Source organism: Pyrgilauda ruficollis, unplaced genomic scaffold (assembly GCF_017590135.1).
Source record: "Pyrgilauda ruficollis isolate IOZ18807 unplaced genomic scaffold, ASM1759013v1 scaffold9, whole genome shotgun sequence".
Taxonomy (NCBI): Eukaryota; Metazoa; Chordata; class Aves; order Passeriformes; family Passeridae; genus Pyrgilauda; species Pyrgilauda ruficollis.
The window spans coordinates 8432934-8457360 of NW_024531043.1; the positions used below are offsets into that span (position 1 = coordinate 8432934).

Here is a 24427-nt window from a genome sequence, read left to right on the forward strand (position 1 = left end):
TTAAGGCATTGTCAAATTCCAGATTTGAATAAAGCATTTGAATAAGGCTGTTTGTTCCTTTCATGCAATATTCTTACTGTAAAAACTGTAAATAAATGAATGTACTGAGAGCTCCCCCTCTTCTCTTTTGCAGAATGGACAATATACAGCCTCACAGCACTGCTCATCCTAAGTGTTACAGCCATAATAGCAAAGATACTTCTGCATGTTACCATGAGGTGAGTGTGGAGCAAAACCAAGCACAGAGAACCAAGATCTCAGCTCTGAACCAAACCTGGGGCTCCTCTCTGCAATTGTCAGACTGGCCACATTCCAAACCAAGTTAGCTATTATGTATTTGTATTCTCATAGAAGATCCTAAATAAGCACATTTTTAAACTTCCCAGTCTGTTAGGATAGCATTTGCTACTAGACTATCTCTCCTGCTCTTGATTTGACAAGATTTGCACTTTAGGGCAAAGCAGGAAAATGTTATCAGACATCCAAGTTTGGTGAGAAGAGGTCAAATTGTGATAATACTTTGCAGGGAAACAATTAAAACATCTACACTCCCTACCAAGTAAATTTTGTGTCCTCTAGATGGACACTCACTGAATGAAATGAGGGGTGAGTTATCAGCAAATCAAAATGTTGACTATTGTATTCACATAGTACAAATATGCTTAAAATATACAAGGAAATTAATTTGTATTAATAGCAACTACAATAACAACTACAGTCTGTAGAGCCCTCTTAGCTTAATGTCACTGCTGTCATTAGGGTGGCAAAAGGATACCTAACCTTTCATTTGATCAGGCCAAACCAAGAAACACTCCAAAAACCTGCATTTTGCACAGCAGGTAGAAAGAAGTGTCACAGATGCAGTGGAAGCTGTGAGCATTCCCAGTGCAGACACATTAATAGCCAAGCACATTAACACAAGAGTGAATTCACTTTTGTTTCCTAGGTCCCACCAGATTCCAGCTGCAGCTGAAACAGAGGATTGCAGTGATGTCACTACTGCTGGAGAGATCTGGAGTATATTTTACCAACCATCCACATCAATATCCATCTTCAAGAAAAAGCTTCGAAATCAACAAGATGATTGCAACCCACTGGTGGGAAACTGAGCTTTTATTTTGCAAGGATTGATCTCCTTAAAATCCAGGTGACTTGAGATTAATCTTCCTTTTTTTCCTCCCAATCTCATACCTGTTTTCCAAAAAGTCCATTTCCAAAGGCCTTTGAGTGACTTTGCCTATCTGCTGTTCTCTTGGATATAGCAGTGACAACGGATTTAATTGGAGCAATAATTTTGAAATACCTGGTGCTCCTCAAGTCTGCAGTGCTGTTAATTACTGCCTTTAAACCATTGCACTTAAAATAGATGTAAAAACTCGTAAAATTCAAAACGTCCTGTACCCCTGCCCAAGGTAACTGAAGGGGTATCTACAGCTTGAGGATTTCTTGTGTCCCCCTTGCCTGTAGCACTGTATTAAATCAGGCTACTTCAGTCCTTTTATTCTCAAGGCTGAAGACAGAGGTGGGTACTGATAACCTGTTCAGCACACAGAGCTTATTTGCCTTGATGTAAACACATCTCACTGGTACTACACAGTAGAATGGGAATCAAAGACTGGAAAATGATCAGCCTGGTTGCTCAGTGCTGTGCTCTTTCTGCATGTTCTGTTTTTACAAGCAGAGATGCAAACAAAAAAAACAAATTCAGGATGCCTCTATAACAAGATTCAGCTACAAACATGCATTTTGATTCACTAGAGCTCACCAGGTCAAGGCCTGCAGGAGCATTGAAGCCTTTTAAATGACTGTCTGACCCATCATTCACTGATGTTTTTGATAATTTTGTTCAAATTCACAGTGATCCTTTAAAAAACTATTGTACTCCAGCCTGAGAGCCAGCACTCATCCTGGGTATAAGCTTAGGGCTTCTTAAAGGATTGTCCAAAGACACTGTAATCCACTGAATTTTTATCAGTGAGGCTGACTAACCAATTTTTGCTCTGAAGTCACAGGTATTGATCTCAGCAGCCCAAACTATTTACAAAGTTGTAGGCTGCTATCACCAGCTCAGCAGGGCCAGGCTGTGCAGCTGAACGTGCACAAAACAGCTGCCTTGACACTCACCAGTGAGATGTGTCTCCTTGCCTGCAGCACTAAAAGTGAACTGAATTTTTAAGGTAATTGCTTTACTTGTCAAAGAACTAAAACATCAGTGGGGTTCTGATCTGTGAACTATTTTCTTTGATTGCAAAGACAGCATTAACTATTTCTCCTCTTTGGTAGACTGACTGTCCATGCACAATAGTCAGATTTCTCATCCCACCACCACAAGTGGGAAACAAGTGATTCCAAGGGATCAGCAATGAGTCTTTCAGCCTCAGCCAGTTCAGACCAGCAAGATATTTAGGAAAAACTGTCAATGCAAATGTCAGATAAATGGACAGGAAAGGTTTGCAATGGGCAGGTCCTTAAACTCAGTTAGAGAAGGTTCACTGAGAACCATTAAACTACAATAATTCTGGTTCAGTTTGAATATAGAACAATGATCTGCATATGCCAGATGTGCAGTTAGAGAACATCTATTAAGTGCATCTACAAAAGGTACTTAAGAAAACTGAGTTTAAATTCATTCTAGTAACTGCCCTTGCATTTTTTAACATGTAACTCCCTCCTTTTTGTGAGAACTACAGATTTCACTGAAAAAACCAGGGCATCAAAGAATTAAGCAGTGAAATCTTGTGCCTTACCACTGTAGATCTGGTCTTTTACCTGAACTGAATTCAATCCAGCTTGATTTATGTACCACAGATGAGTGCTAGAAACAGCTGAACAATATCACAGTGCATGCTTAAAAGAAAACAGACTTTACTAAGCCAGCAATTATGGAATTGTTTATATAAAAAATGGAATAGCATGGGAACATCTAGTACTTTCTTGCATGAGCTGCTGGAAAGAATACAGGAAAATATAATTACAGTATTAGCTAAAATGAAGACACGAAGCTTGTAAAAAATGTGCTGGTTCTCTCTTACATGTCACCATGATGGACCAAAAAGCATTGTCTGTTTCAGACCCAAGTTCTGAAATTGCCTTTTTTAAAAGTAAGGTTTTGCATTGTGCTGTGTGGAGAAAGAGTTCACCTCAGAGATTCAGAGCAAAACAAAGTAGGTTGGTTCCTAAGAATCCTGAATTTGGTGCACTAACAGGCCACCAGGCAGAGAGAATCACAGTGTGCTGCCAGATCCTCAGGAGCTGTTACAAGCACAAAGTGCTTATCACAAAGTGATGAAGCTTTGCTTGCCTTATCAAATGCAAGTTAAACATTTTGTCAGAGACATTTATAAAGCAGTTACCTAATGGTGATAAACTGAAAAAACATCAGGAACACCTGGTGACTAATTTACACCTACCACAGAAAGGAAAAATACAGAATGTTACACTTCTCTTCATTAGTGAAGATTTTAATTTCACTATAATATTAGAGAAAATATCATAACAAACAGCAACAAAGACTGATGCTACTAATGCAAAATCCAGAGAATTCAAGAAGTGAGATTTTTGCATTGCTCCCTTAGCTCCTCAAATACTTTTTTTTAATAAAATTGTATCTCATGGGACTTTTATGGGGAGCATTAATCAAATTTATGTACAAAAGTCCCACAGAACCAGCACTTACAGCAGATTAACTGGTCATGGCAACAATAAACAGGACTAGTATTAGACAGTGCATGGGTAATACAGTGATGAAAGCATAGAAGAAATTACATTCCCCCCCACACAGAATTTTTCAGATTGGCTGATTCCAGATCCTGCTAGTGCTAGCAAACAGAGCAATGGATGGAAATTCATGGACAGGGTCCCTTAAATAGCACTTATTACTTTCCAGGGCTGAGACCATGAAGAGAGGTAGATCTGCAGTGTGGATTTTTTTCAGAATGTGGTAGGGTCACTCACACTGCTGGTGCAGACACTTCAGGCTGTGGTGATTTATGGCCAAGAGATGTGGTACCCACGAACACAGCATGTTTTGATCTTTGCTGTAAGGGTTTGGGGGAGAAAGAAGCAAAAACTGTGACCATGCACAAGTGCTGTAATCCCACAAAAGAAATGGCCCTGCTACACAGGCAGCTGAGAGCTGGCAGCTGGAGAGCAGGGACACCTCAGGACGGTGGTGTCTACACCACTTTCTCCAACAAACTGAAAATAATTGCAGAAGAAGAATTTGTTTGGAATTGTATCTGAACAGCCTTCTGAGCTCCTGCCTGGCAGCCCCCTCAAGAGGCCGGACAGGCTGCAATGGCTACAATGTCAAAAGCAACTCTTTTGGCAACCAAATCCTGATGAGGAGCTGCCTCCTCCTTCACATGCATTTCAGCTCCTGCTCTGGCCCACTGCTCACTCTTGTCTTGGTGTGACCAGCTGTGCAGTGGTGCAATAAACTGATCAGGTCAAAAACTGCCATGGCTTTTTCTTCCCTGAGTTATTTTTCACAGAGCTGAGCTCTCTGACCTTGCTCACTGGGTGGCTGCGCAGGGAGCTGAGAGCTCCCTGAGTGCACACTAAGCAGGCAGTAAGCCAGGGACAAGGCCAGATGTCTGCCCCAGGAGCTGAGCACTGCTGCTGGAGCTGCCACAGCCCTGTGTGAGCCTGCTGCCTTCGCTCTGCCCCCAGCTCCAGCAGCCTGCACTGTGCGTGCACCTCAGGTGGAAAGGGGCCAGCTGGACAAGTGCCTTCCCTCATTCAGAATCTACATTTAAAACTAGTTTAGTTTGTTGACTATGTGATTTTATATGTATTTTTATCTTAATATTATGTTGTGGGAAAATAGAGACTTTGTTATGTAAAAATGTGTGATGTGTTATCATAGTAATATATATATTTGTATATGTATAGGAAATGCATTATTTAATACAGCATATTATGCTTCTATCTTGCTAACATTTTATAGGAAGAAAAGATGTTAGTTTACACTCTGGGAAAAATAAATTTTCTATACACTGTAACCATAGGGAAAAAAATCAAAGATACTTCTTTGGTATATACAATAGAAAGACATTGAGGATAGGGGAACGCAGCCTCAGTTTTGTGACAGAATAGATGCTGATAAAACAATTGCTGTAAGAAACACTTTCCTCCTTTGAATCTCATTTCTAGCCTGTAAATGTATTAGGCTTTTCATAAGATTCTGCAAATTCATGTGCATATACTCTCTGGATGATTTTTACCATCAAACATGTAATCTGCTTTTTCAATCAAGCATTAACATAATCTTCTTTAGGACTTGTTTCTGCCAGATTTTCTACAGCCAGGACAATGCTGAGGAAGTTTATCACATTGCTCATACAGCCAATCCAGTGGGATTGCAGAATTCAAGTCTGTGTATTCCAACCCCCCCAGCAATAATATAAATAGGAGATTTGTATGGATAGTCCTGGAAACTGCACTGGATCTGCAGCCTGGATGGCTACAGGTCAAACACATCAGCAGACACATGGCTGCCACTGAATGAGCATAAGCAGCTATTCCACTTTCATCTTCTGCTTAATAAGCCTTCTCAGGCAGTGGGAAGGAACAGAGTTTTCTAGTGCAGCACTTTGCCTAAAGGAAGGGTGAACTACAAAAACAACTCCTGACAAAAACTTGTCCGACTGGTTCTTACTGCCTTGCAGCAGTATTTCACAATCTTCCAATGAAATACAGTTCACTGACAGTTTCACCTGAATATTGGACATTTATGAACAGTTCTGCTACCTTGAGAGTGAAACATACAATTGCCTTCAGACCATATAAATTTTTTTTAACAACACATCCCCACCAGACACATTTCACGCCACTCAGACTTTCCCAGATTTACTGAGCACCTGTGCTTTGGGATGAGATTTGGCATTGTGAACTTCAGTCCAAAGACATTTTGCTACAAATCCAAAAGCTATCACAGGAACCACATAAGGCTGTCAAGAAACCAGAATAAATCAAACTTGAGATGACTCGCTGCTGAAGTATGCACTGTGTTTATAACTGTTCACCCTGCATTCAGCAAATGGTTGTAAATAATAATTAGGAAAAAATAAATACAGTGTATTTGTGCAACAGGAGTTCAGTTAGGACGACTAAAGTGTATACAAGCATGAAATAAAGGAGGCAGAAATTGCTGCAGTTCATCAGCAGATTACAAGAGCACTGCCTGCTGTACATGTTAGAAGATAGCAATTAGAGCTGAGAATGATTACTTTACATATAAAGTATGATACTGCTCTGAGACAATTTCTGAGGTACCAGCAAATTGAAAGTTTTCAGTTTATGTGTTTTCAAACTTTTAAAAACTGTATAAATTTGTTCAGGATTTGCTTTGTAATTGCAGCACTGTAATGCTGTTTCAATTTTGTTGCAAAATTCATCTTTTCACTAATTAATTCCTCCTGGCCAAAATAATGCTACATTTTAAGAAACCTTCAGCAACCTTTTATGTAAACACCACAAAACCAATGACAAATACCAAAACTGTCTCCAGCTTTTCATGAAGACTCATTTTTCTTTTAGAAACACAGTTGTCACAGGGGAGGTTGCTCTCCTTTCCTGCCACTCTGGTTTTCTGGTTATGGGACTCTGGTTCTTTCTGGGAATTGTTCCCTTCTTTTTTCTTGCTTCTTTCCTAAGCAGCAGTTTCATTCCCCACGAGGGAAATGAGTTCTTTATTCTGAAAGAGACACTTTTAGATGAAGCATTTAAGTCACAGGAGCACAGTGCTTTCACTGCAAGATAAAATATCTGGTTTCAGGTATGCCATTGTCTCCCTGGCCAGAGAATTAGGCCAGGCTGGCTCCACAGGGTATGAACATGGCCATCCTTTTAAGGGCATTTTTCTCTTCACACTACCCAAGTAACAACAAACGTCACCTAACAGCTGTCACAGGATTTGACAGATGCACACGATATTGCAGATAGTGTTACAGAAACACCAAGTGTTACAATAATGTACAATCCACTATGAATAATCTGCTCCTGCTTGTCTTTTTCTACTGTATCAAGGTTCTGTGAGGGTTTGTGGTGCCCCACAGGACTCTGATTTTGTCACAAATTTGTTCCTTAAGCATCAAATCTGGAAAGTAAAAAGAACCTCCCCGCCTTGACAAGTATCCAAATGTTCATTTTGCACAGAAAATATTTACATTTAGTCATTTTTAAAAAGCCACAACAAAGACTAGACAGAGTATCACACAGAGCCAAGCACCACACACAAGCTCAGCCAGCAGCCCACTGCTGTGTTTCATGCAGACAGAACACAGGCTCTCTGATTGTTCAGTGGGACACTGTCACAGCACATGTCACAGCTGGGACAGCCACAAGACAGTGTCACCATACAGTTTCAGAAGGCTTTAAGCATTTGCCCATACAGAGTAACACCATACCTGATCAGAAGGCTTCAGGCATCTGCCCATACACAGTAACACCAGGTCATTTCAGAAGGCTGCAAATTTCTGTCCTTGTTCTTTAGCCCAACCTTTTATATCCCTCACGTTCTTCAGAAGGCTGCAAATTTCTGTCCTTCTTGTTCTTTAGCCCAACCTTTTATATCCCTCACGTTCATGCATTACACCTGTGTGCCCTCTGCTCCCTTTGGTGGCTGGTCAGTGCCCCTGGGCACTCCATGGCTCATTGCTGTCACTGCTGCTCACAGCTGTGCCCACTGGGGATGGGGCTCAGCCACAGCCCCACTCCCCATCACCACAAACTGGGTGCTACAGGACACTGAGGGTGCTGGCATGTCCTGTTCTTAAAAGCACAATCACCTGGCAGCTTTCTTCAGAACAGGGAACAAGAAAACAGAACACCAGCAGCAACAGCAAGGTGGAGGGAGGGAGGAGAAGGGAGATTCAGATGTGACCTGTCAACATTTGAGTTACCAGCCACCCACACACAGGGGCTTTATGCTATTTGTAAAGAAAAGTGTTTTGTGAACTAATTTGCATATAAAAGGCATATCTGTAACCACTGGCAATTGCCAAGACTCTGCTCACTGAGCAAAAAAAGGGGCACATAATTTAATTGGGAAGCACCTGCTCCTGTTGCTCTTCCATGGTTGTGCCTGTCCCCACACAGAGCAGGCTTTTCCATCCTACCTGTCAGGATGGGAACTGTCCTCATGCCCTACAAAATAATCCCAAATGGAGTTATCACACATGAAACAAGGAGGGTTGGAGAGAAGTAAGGCTCATTTCTTGCTGAATCCTGAATTACAGTGCACTTGAACATGGATGAGAAATGGGGAAAGTCCAGGGGATTACCGGGTGAAAATCTTTGTGAGCAGGAAGAAGCTGGAGAATCCTGGAAAAGGCTCTGTGAGTGGATCACTGGATGGGAAATGAATACCACATGAAGGTGAACTGTTTACACAGTAACACACATAAATACACAGGTACACACACACACAGAGCCACACAGCCCCAGGCTCCCCTCTTCTGGAGTCCGCGTAAACGTCTCTGATGAAATTGTGCTCTCTGCTGACAAAAGGAGCAACAAAATATTGATTTTTCACTAAAGCAGGACCAGTGATTCCATGATCCAGGGCAAGGACCTGGATCTAGACCATTCAAGCTATGATTTACCCAGCTGTGTCCACCTGTATCATGCTCTCTCAAAACAATTTTCTTTCAGGGCAATAAATTACTTTTACCTGAAATTACAACCGAGTTCAGCTCCCCTGCCACGAGGAACAGGCAGGTTCCAAACATAAATGAGGATTTCTTTTAGCAGATGTGGTACTTCCATGTGCCTGGGGGGCTCAGGGGCTTGTGTGACACCTACCCCCCACTGCCCCCCAGTAACTGGAGTGCTGTGTAAAGGCGTTTCCATATCCACCTATCTGTTGTTTTTAAAAAAAAAAAAAAAAAAAAAAAAAAGGAAAAAATGTTGTTTATTAGAGTTCATCTCAGTATATCTAGGACTATACTTTGAGGAGAACAGTTATCTATGTCCTTTCCCCCAAAACAAGAAGGACAACTCCCACATGTATATGCAATAAAACTGTATTTTTTGTGTGGTTTTGCCTTTTTTTTTTCTTTTAATACAGACATTTGTACACTTTCTTACAAAACTGCAAGTAACTACACTTCTCTTAAATCATTTTTGGTCGGCAAGTACTGTAAAATCTTTGTGTGCAATTATCATGTATTTACAGGGCCTCGTGTTAGTGATTTTCAGTGATTATTACAATAATGTCACACACTCTCAACATAAGACATGGCTTAAGATAAATATATTAGTAAATAAATATTCTGAGAACATATTTCCATACATGAAATGTGCTGCTATACATATACAGAATATATACAAGATGCTTTCTAGCTTTTAAAACATTTTTAAAAATGGTAATGAAGGAGAAAGAGCCCTTTGACCATATTACAAATCTTTACAGCAAATTTTATACAAAACAATTTTAAGTGCTATAAGACAATTTTAATTAAAAACATTTTAAATAGTGCCTTATGAGCCAAACAGAACGACAACTGTTCATGTAAGTAGTAGAAAGGCATTTTTTTATAAAAACCATCTATCATGGCCAGCTAGCCTGTAAGTCTGCACTGGACGTAGAGTTTTATGTTAAATGTCAGACCCAGCACAGAAGGCAGGTGTAGGGTGTCTGTGCTATGGCCTGCAGAGACTTGCACCAGCAGAGATTTCCACAATGTGTGGGACCAGTACATCTGGGATCACCAGGAGCCAGAATATTCAAACCTTTTTAAGAACCACTTTTACCAGAATATGCTGTTTTAGTTACAGAGTACAATGTATCTTAGGCGGCCTTTACAGTGCCTCACAAAACACCAAGCAGAATAACCAAGCTAGTATGCCATAGCTTCTACAATGCATTTCTTTTTTAGTGGAGGAAGGAGAGGGTAAGACTTTAAAATTTCAAAAAAAATCCAAAAATCACAAATCTTTAGAGTTTGTTCTCCCAATACATACCACTTACTTCAGTCATTCAGAGAATGAATAAGTTTTTAATAAGCTTTATACACAGAAAATGTGTTTATTGACATTTTTCTTTTAATCTTATACCCAGATATTGCCTTGTATTAATTCTCTGAACAGCTGAATTTTGGTGCTTGTTGACTGAAAAGATGTAATGTGAATTCCTTTAGGTGGAACTTTTTTCCTAACTTACTGGGTATGAAAGCAAAAGAAAATAGACAAATGTATTTGTTATTTGTTAGATATCTGTTTCCTTCTTTTAAAATAGTTCATTTGGGACTACAGAGAATACAAGTTAGCTTTGCTGGGTCTCACAACCAGCCCAGTGCTGTCAAGGACATTGCTTTGGCAGAATATGAAGTGTACATCTCTATTTCATGTCTTTGAAGTATCTCCAAAGTGTACTGAACTTAGGACAAATCTTTTCAGAAGACTGGCACTGTGGGCATTAAATACTTAGTTTCCCTTTAGAAGAATTCCTGCTGTGAATACACCACAGGATGACACTGTGTCCTCAGGCACATGCAGCATGACAGGCAATTTAACCCATGCTATGGTAGCCTCTTACTCAGAAGCTGCTGTTTCCACAGGAAACAATTGCTATCAGAAGTGACGACATAAATTATCTCATGATAACAAACATCCCCACTAGGACAAGAACAAGAACAAAAGTATGTGCCCAGGCTAATGGGGTACAGAGAGCACTCTGTACACAAGACAAAAATGAAGCATGGGCCCAAGAAACCTTTAAAACAGATCAATCTATGGAAGCTACATCAACCACAGCAAAGAAGAAAACAATGATCAAACCAAGTCCCTCACTTTCCCACACACACAAAAGGTGACAAGCACTGCTTCCCTTAGGCATGCTTGCAGCCTGTAAGGAAACAAGAAACCCTGTTTCCAAAATGAGCCAGCAAAGCTGCGAGCACACTGCAAGCTCTGCTTTCCTGCACATGCCAGCATTCCTCACAGCCGTAGCAGGGGCTACAGGTGCCTGAAAAACTTCCTATGGAAGAAAAAGTTCATTACCTACAAAGGTAATACCCTTTCTAAGCACTTTGTTCGAGCATCTGCTTGAGGGAGAGGTCCCCAGCATTCTTCACTGGTCAGAAGATACAATGAGGTCCACGGTTTAAATACAGGAAGTGAGGATGAGAACATTCTGAGCTATCAGTTTCCTTACCCCCACTCTGTTGAAACTAATCCTAATGGCAGGACACCTTCCTAGCCAAACCATCAGAGCAGCATGAAAGGGGGGAGAAGGGAAGAGGAGAAAGGAGACAGTCCAATGCTTCACCTCCCTCAAAATCACTCACATAACTTGCTGGCTGCTAGGATTTGCTACTGGGATTAGTCAGTATCTGAGCATCCATTCAGCAGCTGTATCCCTCTGGATTACTATATTTCAAGGTGCTATCTGGTTTCTAAGGCAGGTGTAGCCCTGAGCTTATCAAAGGCTGGACTCCTTCAAGTAGGAGATAACAGCATCTACACATAGCCTGGCTTATTTAACACACTGTGTTACCTCTCAGCAAGAGGTCACTTCTAAAAAGAAAATATAAATAACACTTTGTCATTAATATAGAAATGGCACTAGAGCTCAGAAATGCTCCACACCACGTCCCACATGGGCTTTGCACACAAATCAAGGCCTGAAGGCTTCAGGCAGGAGGGACAAAGGAGACAATCAAACTGATGTGAACACAGAGGAAGTAGGGGAGGGACTTCTCCACATTACCACTTTTGTGTGTTTGTCAAAGCTTAAAAAAAATTAAGTCCATGAGAATTTGGAGTCTCTGATAAGCTCCGCTTCTCCATCTGGGATCATCTGGACAGGTCTAGTCACTGATTTGGCTTCTCTCCAAGGGATGAGATCCAGCACCTGAAGGATAAAGAAAACTAAGGAACATTGCATCTAGAATATTGCATACAGTTTTGGGCCCCAGAACAAGACACTCACTGACTGGAGTTTCACAGAGAGCCAAGATGCTCAGAGGGCTGGAGCACTTGGTGTGGAGAGGCTGAGGGATCTGGGCTGTTCAGCCTGCAGCAAAGGCATCCCCAGCAGCTCTGCAGTACCTACATGGAGGCTGCCCCAGTGATGAAACCACAATCTTCACAGACATGCATTCTGAACAAGAGGTGAGGAAGTTAAGTTGAAGTGTGAGATGTTCAGACTGGATATTAGGAAAATCTTTTGACCATAATGGCAGTCAAGCACAGCCACAGCAGTCCAGGATTGCACTCTGTGTCCTTGAAGGTTTATCCAGCCTGACTGGATACATTTGGTTTGACAAACTTGGTCGGGACTCAGAGCAGGCTCTGCTTTGAGCAGGGGGTTGGACTAGATTATGGCCTGAGGTCCCTTCCAAACAAGGGTACCTTGTGATACTATGAACACCCTTTAAAATAACCCGGGCAAGGCAGGTAAGAAATATACCCCTCTTTCTGTGAGTGACTATTTTCCCCCCTTGTCTATGTCCACAGAAGAGACTTTCCCACATATTCTTCTACAGCAATTCCAAGAATTTCACCTTAAAAAAAAAAAAACCTTCAGCTTGTCTGTCATCTCTCACAGTGGCACTGCCTGCTTAGGCAACTCACCACAGCTGCCATGACTAGCAGAGTGTCCCTTGCTGTGGGAACTCTAATGGGGGCCCCTCCTCACAAAGGATGAACATGAAAGCTTTTATAGGGTTAATTAGTAAGTTATCATCTCCTCCTCCTCTGGCTATGATGAAATGAGCACAGGTAACCAGGGAATAATACTTTGGGGCAAATGTTTAGTCAATAACCTGCTCTTATGTGAAGGATAGAGTGACCTTTATGGCTGCAGGTAGCTGGCAGCATTTCATACACTAACACAGAAACATAGCAAGTAATCAAAAAAAGCACATATGTTACCTGTGGCCTTTGTGGTCATCATAAGCTTCTGGGAGTTCAGAGTGGGACTGGGAAAGGGCATTCCAGTTTCCTCCTCCTGAGAGTAGTTCTGCCGCAGGAATGATGTTGCCTCATAGCACACCTCCCTCTCGACCTGTACCTCTCCAATACCTTGACAGTGCAGGTAAGTGTCTAGCTCAGGTGTTCCATCCCAGGAGCTACAGCCTCCTATGTGGGTCCCTTGGTGCTCTGGTGGTAGTATCAGCTCACAGTCTCTGTCCTCAGGAATGATGGGAATGCGTTGACCCAGATCACATACACCCTTACAGCAGTTTGGCAAGGTGTCATCAGGAAGTGTGTACTGCACATTCACTGCATAGTCTTCTGTATAGCAGCCACCACTTCCACTGCCACTGTTGCTACTACAGGCTACCTGCTTCTCTTCATAGAAGCAGCAGGGCAACCCCTCATATTTTACCCCATCTGTCCTATGTAAGTGGTCTGAGTTAATACTGTACAAGCCTGGGGTGTTCCCTGACTGTGGTTCAATTCCTTGGCCACATGTCCCCCACAGTGGAGAGCTAAGGAAGAGTGCACTACAGTCAGCTGTCCCACTGCTAGGCTCCAGGGCAGAGTGCTGGAATTCAAAGCAGCACGCGCATGCCTGCTCCGAAATCGACCCTGCTATCTCTGGATTCTTCCAGTTCCTTTTAACATCCAAGGCAGCACCAGGAGTGGCCTCAGGTCCTCCCTCTGAGGTAGTGCCATTTGGATCCCTGTGCTCTAGTGAGGAATTACTGCTATAGTTCATATCCATGCTGCAATTAGACAGTTGGTCCCCTGAGGAAGAAGCTGGCACAGGCCGGCAGTCAGCACCCACCACAGCATGACTGTGAGCTGGAAGCTCATCCTGGTGGGGGCTCTCCAAGAGCACAATCGCACCCCTGTTTGCACCACCGACCTCACCCACTCGGCAAGGGCTCCTGCTGCGGTAAACGTAGGGGTCATAGTCACTGCTCAGAGAGCTGCGGAAGGTGGAGCAGCTCCCGTAAACCCCCTGGTTACTGACCTCAGTGCAGTCAACCATGGAATCACTGGAGGAGCAGTGGCACTGACCAGAACTGCTACTGCTGCTGTCACTCCCAGGGCAGTCAGCCAGATACCCACTGCACACTGAGCGATGACCGTGGTAGCAGCTAAAGCTGGAGGTACTGCCACTCTCCAAGCGGGACGAGGGCATTACATGTACCACAGGAGGGAAAAGCATGCTGCTACCAGGCTGAAAGGCACGGGAAGGACCCTTTGAGGAAATGCCAGCTGGAAGCTGTCCATCTTGCTCAGGGTAACTAAGGCCTTGGAAGTAGTAGTGCTGATACATGGTCTCGTATCGGGAGAAGCACGCTGCTTTGGAAAAGTTGCGTCCACCAAACTTGGGTCTTCGGAAGTTGTGAGCTGGAGAGTAAGCCCTGTGCTCCAGGCTGCAGTGATGTGTGTTTAAAGCATGGTCCAAATGAATAGGCTGATAACTGCGAATATAGGCAGGGGAAGGGGCTGGGTAGAGGCTCTGTTCACCGTGTCGCTCCACTGTCAGTAAGGTGATGGGGTTTCCGTGGGGGTCCATGCTGGTCCGGGTGGGATACGCTGTGATCTGGCTTGCTCTGTGCACCCGGCCCGGGTAATGGACAGGCAGAATCACCCTCTGCTGCCGGCTGCGTGCTGGGTTGATGGATTCCAGACAGATTGGAGCTGCATTCCCCTTCTTCTGTTCTGAAGGAGAGAAATAAGAATGGAGAAGTAGAACTAGCAGGGAATAAAAGGGAATATACTTTAGACGGGAAAGGATCTTTTGTTTTCCATGTCATTAAATTATGCACCAATTTTTTACACGGAAGGAAATAAAAGCAAAAAAAAAGTCAAACGCAAATCTGGAAAACTTTGAAACACCCAAATGTATTTGCTTAAAAAGCAAAATAAGTGAATTTATTTCACATACTGTTCCCATATACACAAAATATTTTGCTTACATCTTGCAGAGGCTGAGAGAGGCTGGAAGTCATTGCTCAAATTTTCACTTTACGCATTTTTACATAAATGTGCAACGCCAGAAAACTTTCTTAAGACAGAGGAAATGAAAGCAGGAAGAGGGCAAGTAAGGGAAACCACGTTCCAAGTTACAACACCATGGAAAAATAAAAGAACATACATTGTTTTCTTTGTCATTCCCAAGGGAAAACATATCCCTTTTCTCCATGTGTCCTTGCACTCAGGGCTGCACAACACTGCCCTCAGCTGGGCGTCATCCCCACCCCAAGGCTGTGCCAGGGGCACTCAGCTGTTCTCTGAGAGTTTGGGGCTAACTCCAGTTCCAGGGCTATGTTACAATAAGGACTGAGAGCTCCACAGGGACTCACAAACAGGCACACTTTTTTATTTCATCTTTTAAGCTGTCTGAAATAAACAAGACACCAGAGCACCCACACTGCAGCACTTACCTATGATGTTATGGCGGCAGTGAGGGCAGGTGTGGTGCTGCAGCAGCCAAGGATCCACACATTTCTTGTGGAATCGGTGAGTGCAAGGAATGACACGCAGTTCCTACAGGAGCAGATGAAGCACCATGAAAATGTACTTCTTCCTAACAAGTAAATTTTTCACAGCTTGCCCCTAGTTTTTTCAACCTGGCTATTATAAATGGAACAATTCCTAGTCTGGAAGTGCTAAGAAGGAAAAAAATGGCATCAGGACAGCCAAGAGCACAACAGGCAGTGCTCAGCTGTCTCTAAAAGAACAGTCTGCAGGTGCCTTAGAACTCCATGCAGATATAGGACATTTCTTTAGGACACTTTTTGTATGACCCAACACCTTTAAGAAGGCCATCATAAAAGTCTTCCTTAATATATTCAATGAACTTAAAAAACAGAAATCAAGAGTAATGATGTACCCTTCCTACAATTAACACTCAGGTAAAGCAAAACCAACACAGTGTATATGATACTTTTTCCCTTGCGATGTACCCTTCCTACAATTATTTGCAATGGAAAACACTCAGGTAAAGCAAAACCAACACAGTGTATATGATACTTTTTCCCTTGCCCAGGACTCTTATCCTTCAGCTATGATGTGTTTACAGGATTTCCAGAGCCTGATGGATATCTCTTTCAACAAATCTTTTCTCTAAGTGCTCACGTCTCCCCATGAGCTTAGATTTTCAATTTCTAACGTGCTTTGGCAAGGAGTTCCATGGGGCTGCTACCTCCTGGTGGAGAAACACCACACAACTTTGTATTCCCCTGTCCCCAAGTAACCCAGGGTCTAAACAGTCCTTGTCCACTCAATAATTCAAGGTTTTTTACAGAAACCATTCAAACTATTTGATCATTTTGTGACTACCTTTTCCTGAAGCACCTTCCTTTCCATTCCATGTTTTGTGAGGTGAGGTCAGAAGTACACAGTACTCAAAGTGAGACCACGACTAAACTTACACTGTGGTATAATGTTTTCTGTTCATTTCTCTAGACTTTCCCATCTCATTTCTAGAATCTGATTTGCCTTTCTAACTGCCACAAGGCAGTTAAATTGCCACCAAGTTTCTTTCACAAAGCTATCTAAAGCATCAAGATCTTGTTCCTGAATAGCAATGCTCAGCTCCCAACCCTTCCCTGATGCATGTGAAGTTCTTCCCTATGTCTATCACTTCAAGCTGAAGTTCATGCCTGAATTTCCTCTACAGTAAGTTTGTACAGCCCTTTTGAAGTCCTTGTCTACCTTCATCCTTGCTACTCTGAATAATTTCCCATCAACTAATTTCATTAAACTTTCTATTTGCACCTTGCAGCACTCAAATATGCAGCTGGTATTTTCTATTGCCTTAAAAATTATGACTCTTTTATGAACCATTTCAAAATAAAATGTCCTCACATAATCTTTCTAGTGGAAGTTGACAGCTGTGAATATTGACTGCCTCTATTTTATTTATTTTAAGGAGCCCATTTTCTATTTCACCCTTTTGTTGCTTCCTCTGGGTTGAACTGTCATGGACACCAAGCCCTGACATCAATACATTCATTGTAACTGAGGAGTCAAAAAACTGTTCCTGAACATTTTGACCTCTCTTCCTTCTCCTCCTCTGGTTAATGTCAATGTGTACTTGACATTTTTAAGACAGGGTGCCATCAAATCTTGACAAAGCAAAACCCCAAGGATATCCCTTACCTCCAAGGGAGCTTGCACACATTATCACCTTAGTGCATGACTTGTCAAACATACCCAGAGAACCAACTGCTGAGGCAACCCTGCCATCTTTGTGACTTGTTCTTCAGAAATGCAAGAACAGTGAAGGTAGCAACTTGCAAATGGGATCCCTCACCTCTCACTGCAGCATGGGTAATTTAGAGCTGCAGCAAGCAGCTGAGGCCAAGTTGGCTGCTCAGTGTGATCAAACTGAGAAGCGGCACCACCTCAGCACAGGATGTCCCCAACAGCCAGCCACACACCACAGTGCTAAAACCACCTACATTCCCAGCCCATGGTGAAGAAACCTTTCATCCTTTACCTCCCCATCAATGTACTTCTCCAAGCAGATGGCACAGTCAGAGGTGGAGCTGCTACTGAGTGTATCCAGTGCTCCACAGTTACTTTCTCGGTGTCCCTTACTTTTGGACTTAAACTTCCTGGTCTCCATTTTCTCCAGTGCTTGCACTGCAAGCCTGTTCATGGAATTCTACATGAGAAGAAACAAAAGAAAAAAAAAAAAAGAAAAGAAAAAAGAAAAAAAAAAGCCAATGCTGCTGTGTAAGGGACTAGAGTGTAATAGCAGAGAAATACCACCATAACATATCTTACAGATCATGTCAGGCCAAAGTGATGTATAATTTCTTAAATTAAACAGAGAGAAGGCTAATTAGAATTCAGATCAGAAGCCTTATGGAAAAGAATGTATGCCACATGCAGAAGTGAGAATGATAAACTACTCTGAACTAGAACTGGATGAAGGTGCTGACAAATGGGATACACTGCAACTTCTCAACTGATAGGCAGCAACTATTCAAGCCAACATATAAAACTTGGCCAGGAACTTTTTTTATATGTCAGTATTGATTGTAATGCCCCAATATGCTGTTATCATCATATTAACTGGAGTAATATTGAGAAAGGGATTAAAATGAAATGTTATAAATTAGCCGTATCATTTCCTCCAGGACAAACTCTAAGTATGTCACTTGGAATTTCTCCTAACCAAACTTTTTACCTTGAAAACCCCTCCCATTTCAATAGATGTTATCCTATTGGGAAGATTTGTTACTTATTTTCAATCCTCTCCACAATACAGCAGCAAGAGTCTGGACTCATTTAGAAGTATACCAGTGCTACTGATAACCTGTGAGCAACCAGAAATGTTCTTTCTTCCCAGTGCCTAAATGGACTGCACCTGTACTGTTTTCATTCCTGGATTTAACAAACATCATGGGTCAATGTAAATCTCCTTTAAAGATATTTCCAAGTTCTTCCAAAGGCCCACACGCATGGATAAAACCACACAGCCACCAAGATGGCTACTGTAAGTCAGTGGCCTGCATTTCCAAAAGTTGCAAGCACATTTTAGGACAAAGTAAGAGAAGCTAACCTTCAGCATTCGGTGAATTCCCATTACTGCTCTTACCTGACTACGTCGCTGTTTCAGTTTGATCTTGACAAGAAGAATGAGGCAAACAAGAGACACAACCACAAAGAAGGCCAGGAAAATTCCCATATCAAAGTACTCCGTGGGTTGCTTAAAAATTAAAACAAAGGTATTATTATTCCTTCCTTTAGATCATACTCAAAGCTGTTGTTTCTTTCTCTTGTAGTTTCTCAGGGGCCATTGCTGAATGTACACAGTCAGAATGGCAGAAGTCAGGGCACACATTGTTCTGTTCATTACCTGGGAATCTATGAGACACAACCTGTATTTCGTGTGCCACTGCAAGTGAATGGAAGACACAGATTGCCAAGCATGGGATGTCAGGTTTACAGTCTCTGAACTGCAAAATCCAGTTTTTTTTAACTGAGTGAATCGCACCAGAACAAATTTTATAGCTTATTGGGTTGCTTATGCATGTAATTGACTGAAAAATCAACACCTGAAATTTCAAAAATGGCCCATTTCTCAAATACATTTCTTAACAAAAGGATTCCATTAAAACGAAAACACCAAAGTGGTAACTGGGACATTGATGACCTTTAGTATTGTTCTTCTGTAAACCATACACAGAGAGTATTAGGGGAAAAAAAAGTCTAGAAAGCCTGTTTTATATTACAATTACAAATATCAGATAATCTCCTAATTAATCTATGTTTAAAATACTACACAGAATTATTAGTTAACACAGGGCAAACTGCCTTACAAAACTGAACCATCAGGAGTGTGCAATAACTAAGAAAAAGGAAAGCTTCTACTGTGTGAATTTTTTAGCCATTTCTATACTCAAAATTATCCTTCTGAAAGACAGCAGATGCCACATTGTGGATTCTATACTTACACCAGGTCCAGCTGCTTGTCCGCAGTTTATTTAGGTCAACAGAATTTCACAAGTATTAATGCACACAAGGAGCATCAGAACATCTTCACCCCAGCACTGTGAGCAAGCCCTGCCTGCAGTAACAGCACTGAGATACCCAGAGAAAGGATCTGAGAGTCTCACCCGTGGGGGGCGATGCTGAATCCTGGCCCGGGCCACTTTCTGCTTGTTAACTATGTTCATGAGCTTGACAGCATCAGCACCTTTCACATACACCACTGGTCTCTTCAGAGGGTCCTCTGAGCCCTGGTTCAGCTAGAACAAAAAAAAAGTAGTCTGCTCAGAAGGTTTTCCTGTTTCAGGAAAACCACCTTCCTTCTGGACAATGCAGAGAATGGTTAAGGAGTATGAACATGGAATTGATTTCAAGCACCTATTGTTCTCTTCTAGCACAGACTTTTAGTTAAATATTCCACAGAATTAAATCTCAATTAAACTTTTGACTTATGCTGCCTTTTTTTTTTTATGGACCAAAACTGAGATTAAGGATAAGCAAATGCTATTTCTGAACAGCTGCTTTAACTTAGCTGCATCATGGATCTGTGCAGATATTAATACTGTAATGTTAAACCTCACAATGAAGAAGAATAAAAATCTGCACATTCCAAAAAAATTGTCCCTGCTACATTTTATCAATCTTTCAATTTCAACATTTTCCCATAGAAATTTCTTCAGCTCCCTGAACAATCTCGTATCAGAATCGTGTCTTTCAGGCTCTTTGTACCTAGCCAAATTAAGTTAGTAATTTCTGATGTTTAACTCTACAAACTCATTCAAAATTGCTTGAATTCTCGCAATGATGAGACCTACTGATTGCAGGATGGGGGGGCCCCGAAGACTAAAGTATTTGAATAGACCACATAATTCACCCTGAAAGTTCCTTCCAGATCCAGCTATGTTTTGTCCAAAAGGTCAAATCACAGAATCAGAAAATAATGTGAGTGGGAAGGCATGTCATGAGCCCAGCCTCATGGTCAAGACAGGGTCAACTATGACATCAAATCAGGCTGCTCACAGCTTTATCCAGCGTAATGCTGAAAACCTGCAAGTGAGGAAAATGTGCAACTTCTCTGGCCAATAAATGCAGAACAACAATCTGCTAAATTATATACCAGAGAAAGTTATAACTATACAAGAGAACTGCTCTGTTAAAAAACAGCACCAACACAATAAATTCATATAGCTTATTCTGACTGATGAGCAAAATACAAATGCAGAGGCTGGTTGATAGAAAACAAGCAATGCACTGACAAGCAGATGGAAATGGTACAGGGGAAAGGAATGAGATGACAGGAATGTGAGCAAACAGAACAAGAGCATCTTGTGGCCGAGTAACGTATCTGCATTGTTGACAGCTACCTGTTAGTTCTGACTAAACCATGCAGAAATTACCAGCTGACTGGTCCATCATCCTGATTAAAGGAGTCTACTTTAACTGACCAGATGATAAGAGATTTCACTGAGGCTTTTAAAAAGTGATTATTCCTAGTATTTGGTGGATTTTCTGAGAACACTGATCAAATTACTTTTAAGGCAAGTGTCTTGTGATGAGCTAAAAACTAGCTGCAGCATCCAGGAACCCTACATGTCTACAAGCCTTGCTGGCCTAGGGCCAAATCCACTCACTGTCCTTCCATTCCCAGACACATACTCTCTCTCATAATTTCTTGCTCAAGAGAGAATTCTCACAGTTCCTCATTTTTGCACATTGTCAGACTCTTGCTAACCATGATGCTCTGGGTGCTGTTACTCCTCTTCAAATATGCAAAAGTAAAACTAAGAAACAAATCAAAAAGCATTCCTAAAAATAGAAGTTTCATTCTTAATTTACAGCAGAAGATACTCAGATCAGTGGGAATAAAACCCATTTAGGCAAAGTCCTTTCATTTGGCATCTACCAAATTATCTGAGGACAATTCTGCTGGTCAGGCCTGCTTCCAATTTCTGTTCATTGACTGGCAGGAAGCACTGCCTTTCATAATACTCCACTCCTCCTTTTCAAAGAAATCTCCCTTATTTGTTCTAGTGCTTGGTAATGAGCATACATGAGAAAACTTCCTAAACAGCTCCCCTCAGTGTCTTAGGATATATCCATTTGAACCAAAAATACTCCACATTACCTCAAGTCAGTTTTCCCTCCACTGTTATCTGTCATTGTCTTCCACCACAATTCCATTACGAGTGCCAAAATGGTACTTATTTTAAAGACAAATTACTCAGCACCCCAATGTCAAAGGTTCTGAAGACTTTAGGTGAGACTCAAAATCCATTAAAAACAAGCATCCAGAGCAGCATGAGAACAGAGCCAATCCAGTAACTGTAACTTTTAGAGTATAAAGCAATATCCAGTGATTCCTCTTCTGTTTGCCAGTGTTTCCACAGGCTACTGCTCTTTCATCTAACAGAGCCTATTTACTGTGTCAGCTACTGCTCAAAGCCAATAACCTTCTTCCACTTTACTGGTACACTCAAAATATTCAAACATCCACTAGACCAGTTTCCCAGCTCCTGGGGACAGATGCACCCAGTTTATTATTTATAATCAAGCAAGGAAAGCTGTTGTTGTTAGAGGGAAAAGAGCAAGAAACAGTAACTCAGCTTCCCAAGTCCAGAGCAGGGTGGCTGAAAGTAACCAGAAGCTGTAACACAGAGTTAAAAAATAGAAAATGACAGATCACATCTTTGTAAAGAGATTTTTCCTGTGTAGAAAAGGGGAAAAAAATATCCCTGTGAATGTTTTCGAGATCAGAGCTTGATGCAACTTTGATGCACATGCAGACCACAGTACTCAAAGCATCCATTGCACAGGATCTTCTGCATTCCTTTGTCCAACAGATGCTCATTTCAGAATTAAAGCCAGCTTCTTTCATGTAAACATTGATGATCTCCCTTTTCCCCCCACAAATACAGGCTGCAATTAAAAACCTTCATCAGCTCCACTTGTTTCTGCTGTAACAGAAACAGCAGTTTTGTTTCAAGACAAAACAGAACTAAACCAAATGCAGAATTATTTTTGTGCTTATGTTTCTTCACTGAAATAACCCAAAATTGGCTGAAGTATGCTAAAGCCTTTCATAGGGCTATTACCTCACCCACTTCAAATAAAAAGATGAAAGTTATAACAAGACTTGGAAAAAGAAGAAAAAGCCTGCTTGTCCACAAAATACATAGGCAGAAATCATCAGCTGTAAATGAGAAAGAAATGGTTATAAGTTTTAAAAAAACTTGTTTAGAATCAGGTTTGAAAGTTGTTTCACAATCTCAAAAACAGCAGCTGTTCAACAACACTATTGATCACAGGCTGGTTAGGCCAAACATCCTGTGTTTTGTACACAGAGCTGGGCAAAGGAAACCTCCTTGATTAGATAATGGGCCAGAAAAAATTTGCCTCCATCCTCTTTCAAAATCATAATCCCAGACCTGGATTCTGGATTCTAGCAAAAGCTAGAAGAAAAAAAATCTAACTCCCCAACGTTTTCCCTTTCTACCAGGTTCCCAACACCTGCATTGCTGCCTGCCTGACATTGCTGCATACCTGATCAATGGCATCTGGGTTTTCAGACACATCAAAGATGACCGCTGTGGCTCCTCGCTGCACTGCTCGTTTGGCCTGCAATAAGAAAGACAGCATCCTCAGTCCCACCCCAAAAGATAACTTCTTAACTCAAAAATTACTCCCTCTCCTCATCTCCAGATAGGCAACTTAACATTTTGTGTTTCTGTGTAGTTAAAACAAATGACAGGACAATTACAAACAGGAGTTCCTGAACCAGCATGGAAGGTAGTTAAAACTTCACTACAGCTTCTACGGTGTCTCTGCTCCTTCCTTCTCAAACTCCTCTTTCAACAACCTTTTAAGGGAATTCAAATGAGATTTAGACCCTCCTAAAACTTTAAGTAGAAGAATTTTTTAAAAATTATATTATTTTCCCTCCATTTTACCTGGAAGTGCCATTAAAAACCATCTTCCCAAAGACCTGGGGTGGAGACAAGCTCACAAGTGTAGAAAATTAAGGTGGACTGGGTTCTTTATACTTTTTCAGTGTCATTCTCACAAACTAGGATATGACAATCTCAAAATGTGCCTCAGAGAATACTGCTTTTTCTGACCATCGGAGGTCAGAACTGTTGCATACGTTTCTCATGCTGATCCGAGCTATCTAAGTGCACAGCTTTTCATCAAATACAGTCCAAACCTGGAGTCACCAACTGCACAGAGAAGGCATTAGAAGATATTAAAATCCTCTGGGATAGTGAAAACAAGGCTAACAGGGGTTTTATCCTGCTTCTGCCACTGTGTCTCTGTATGTACTGTTCAAATGTTGCTCAATGGCTCCACAAAGCAGACATTCCCAGTAACTTTTCAAAATCCTATTAACTTTATGGACACAGAATATAAGAAATTATTTATCCAAGCAATGACAACTATCACCACCACAGTACTAAACAAGAAGGCACTGGCCCTCCACACAGACTACCAGAACTTGAACTTATATTGTGATATAAGAGAAACCAATAAAAGTAATAAATTATGAAACATTACTCAGCAGTTTCCTGGAAAAAATGTTGGCCAGTACAGAGAAGTTGGTTTGAATACATAAAGGTCACTTGCTTTACTCTATTCTCCTATTTTATTAAAAATCAAAAAGGCCCATCAGACAGCACATGAGGGAAACCAACTCCCAAATTAGAGCTCTTTCTCAGCCCACCAGGTATTTGTCCCCTTTGAAGTCGGCACACCTGGTTAATGACTAAGAACTGTTGGGGAGGAAGAGTTAAAAGGAATCTACCACCCCTTCTCCTCTGCAGCAGCCCTGAGGTGAGGGCTCGTCCAGGTTTCCCTAGGAGGCACCCCTTACAGACACGCACTGCTTACAGAACTGTTCAGGCTATTCAGAATGTTTTTTCAGGACGATCAGTCAACAAGCAAGGCCCCTTGATCTCTGAAGAGATTTTTAAAGAGATTTTGCAGATCAGCGCTGATAAAAACTCCTTAAGTGCACGAACACACT

The 24427-nt window shown here is 41.7% G+C and overlaps 2 protein-coding genes across 4 annotated transcripts in view; one reads left to right on the top strand and one right to left on the bottom strand.

Moving 5' to 3' along the window:
- The window catches only part of KREMEN1 (kringle containing transmembrane protein 1), a 30004-nt gene extending 21494 nt beyond the window's left edge, over positions 1 to 8510 (top strand). The window contains exons 8-10 of one of the 2 annotated variants that reach the window (XM_041488321.1): positions 134 to 218; positions 947 to 1147; positions 8241 to 8510. In XM_041488321.1, the coding sequence (XP_041344255.1) occupies positions 134 to 218; positions 947 to 1109 (248 nt within the window). In that variant the 3' untranslated portion in view covers positions 1110 to 1147; positions 8241 to 8510. Of the gene's footprint in view, positions 1 to 133; positions 219 to 946; positions 5126 to 8240 lie in introns of those variants that run through there. The other variant, XM_041488320.1, reaches the window with a different exon arrangement.
- Positions 8511 to 9010: 500 nt separating this feature from the next.
- The window catches only part of ZNRF3 (zinc and ring finger 3), a 66689-nt gene continuing 51272 nt past the window's right edge, over positions 9011 to 24427 (bottom strand). Inside the window, exons 3-9 of one of the 2 annotated variants that reach the window (XM_041488318.1) lie at positions 22951 to 23025; positions 19539 to 19670; positions 18518 to 18628; positions 17411 to 17578; positions 15351 to 15453; positions 12880 to 14625; positions 9011 to 11857 (exon numbers count right to left, since the gene is read on the bottom strand). In XM_041488318.1, coding sequence (XP_041344252.1) covers positions 11814 to 11857; positions 12880 to 14625; positions 15351 to 15453; positions 17411 to 17578; positions 18518 to 18628; positions 19539 to 19670; positions 22951 to 23025 — 2379 coding nt within the window. In that variant the 3' untranslated portion in view covers positions 9011 to 11813. The remainder of the gene's footprint in view (positions 11858 to 12879; positions 14626 to 15350; positions 15454 to 17410; positions 17579 to 18517; positions 18629 to 19538; positions 19671 to 22950; positions 23026 to 24427) is intronic. The other variant, XM_041488319.1, reaches the window with a different exon arrangement.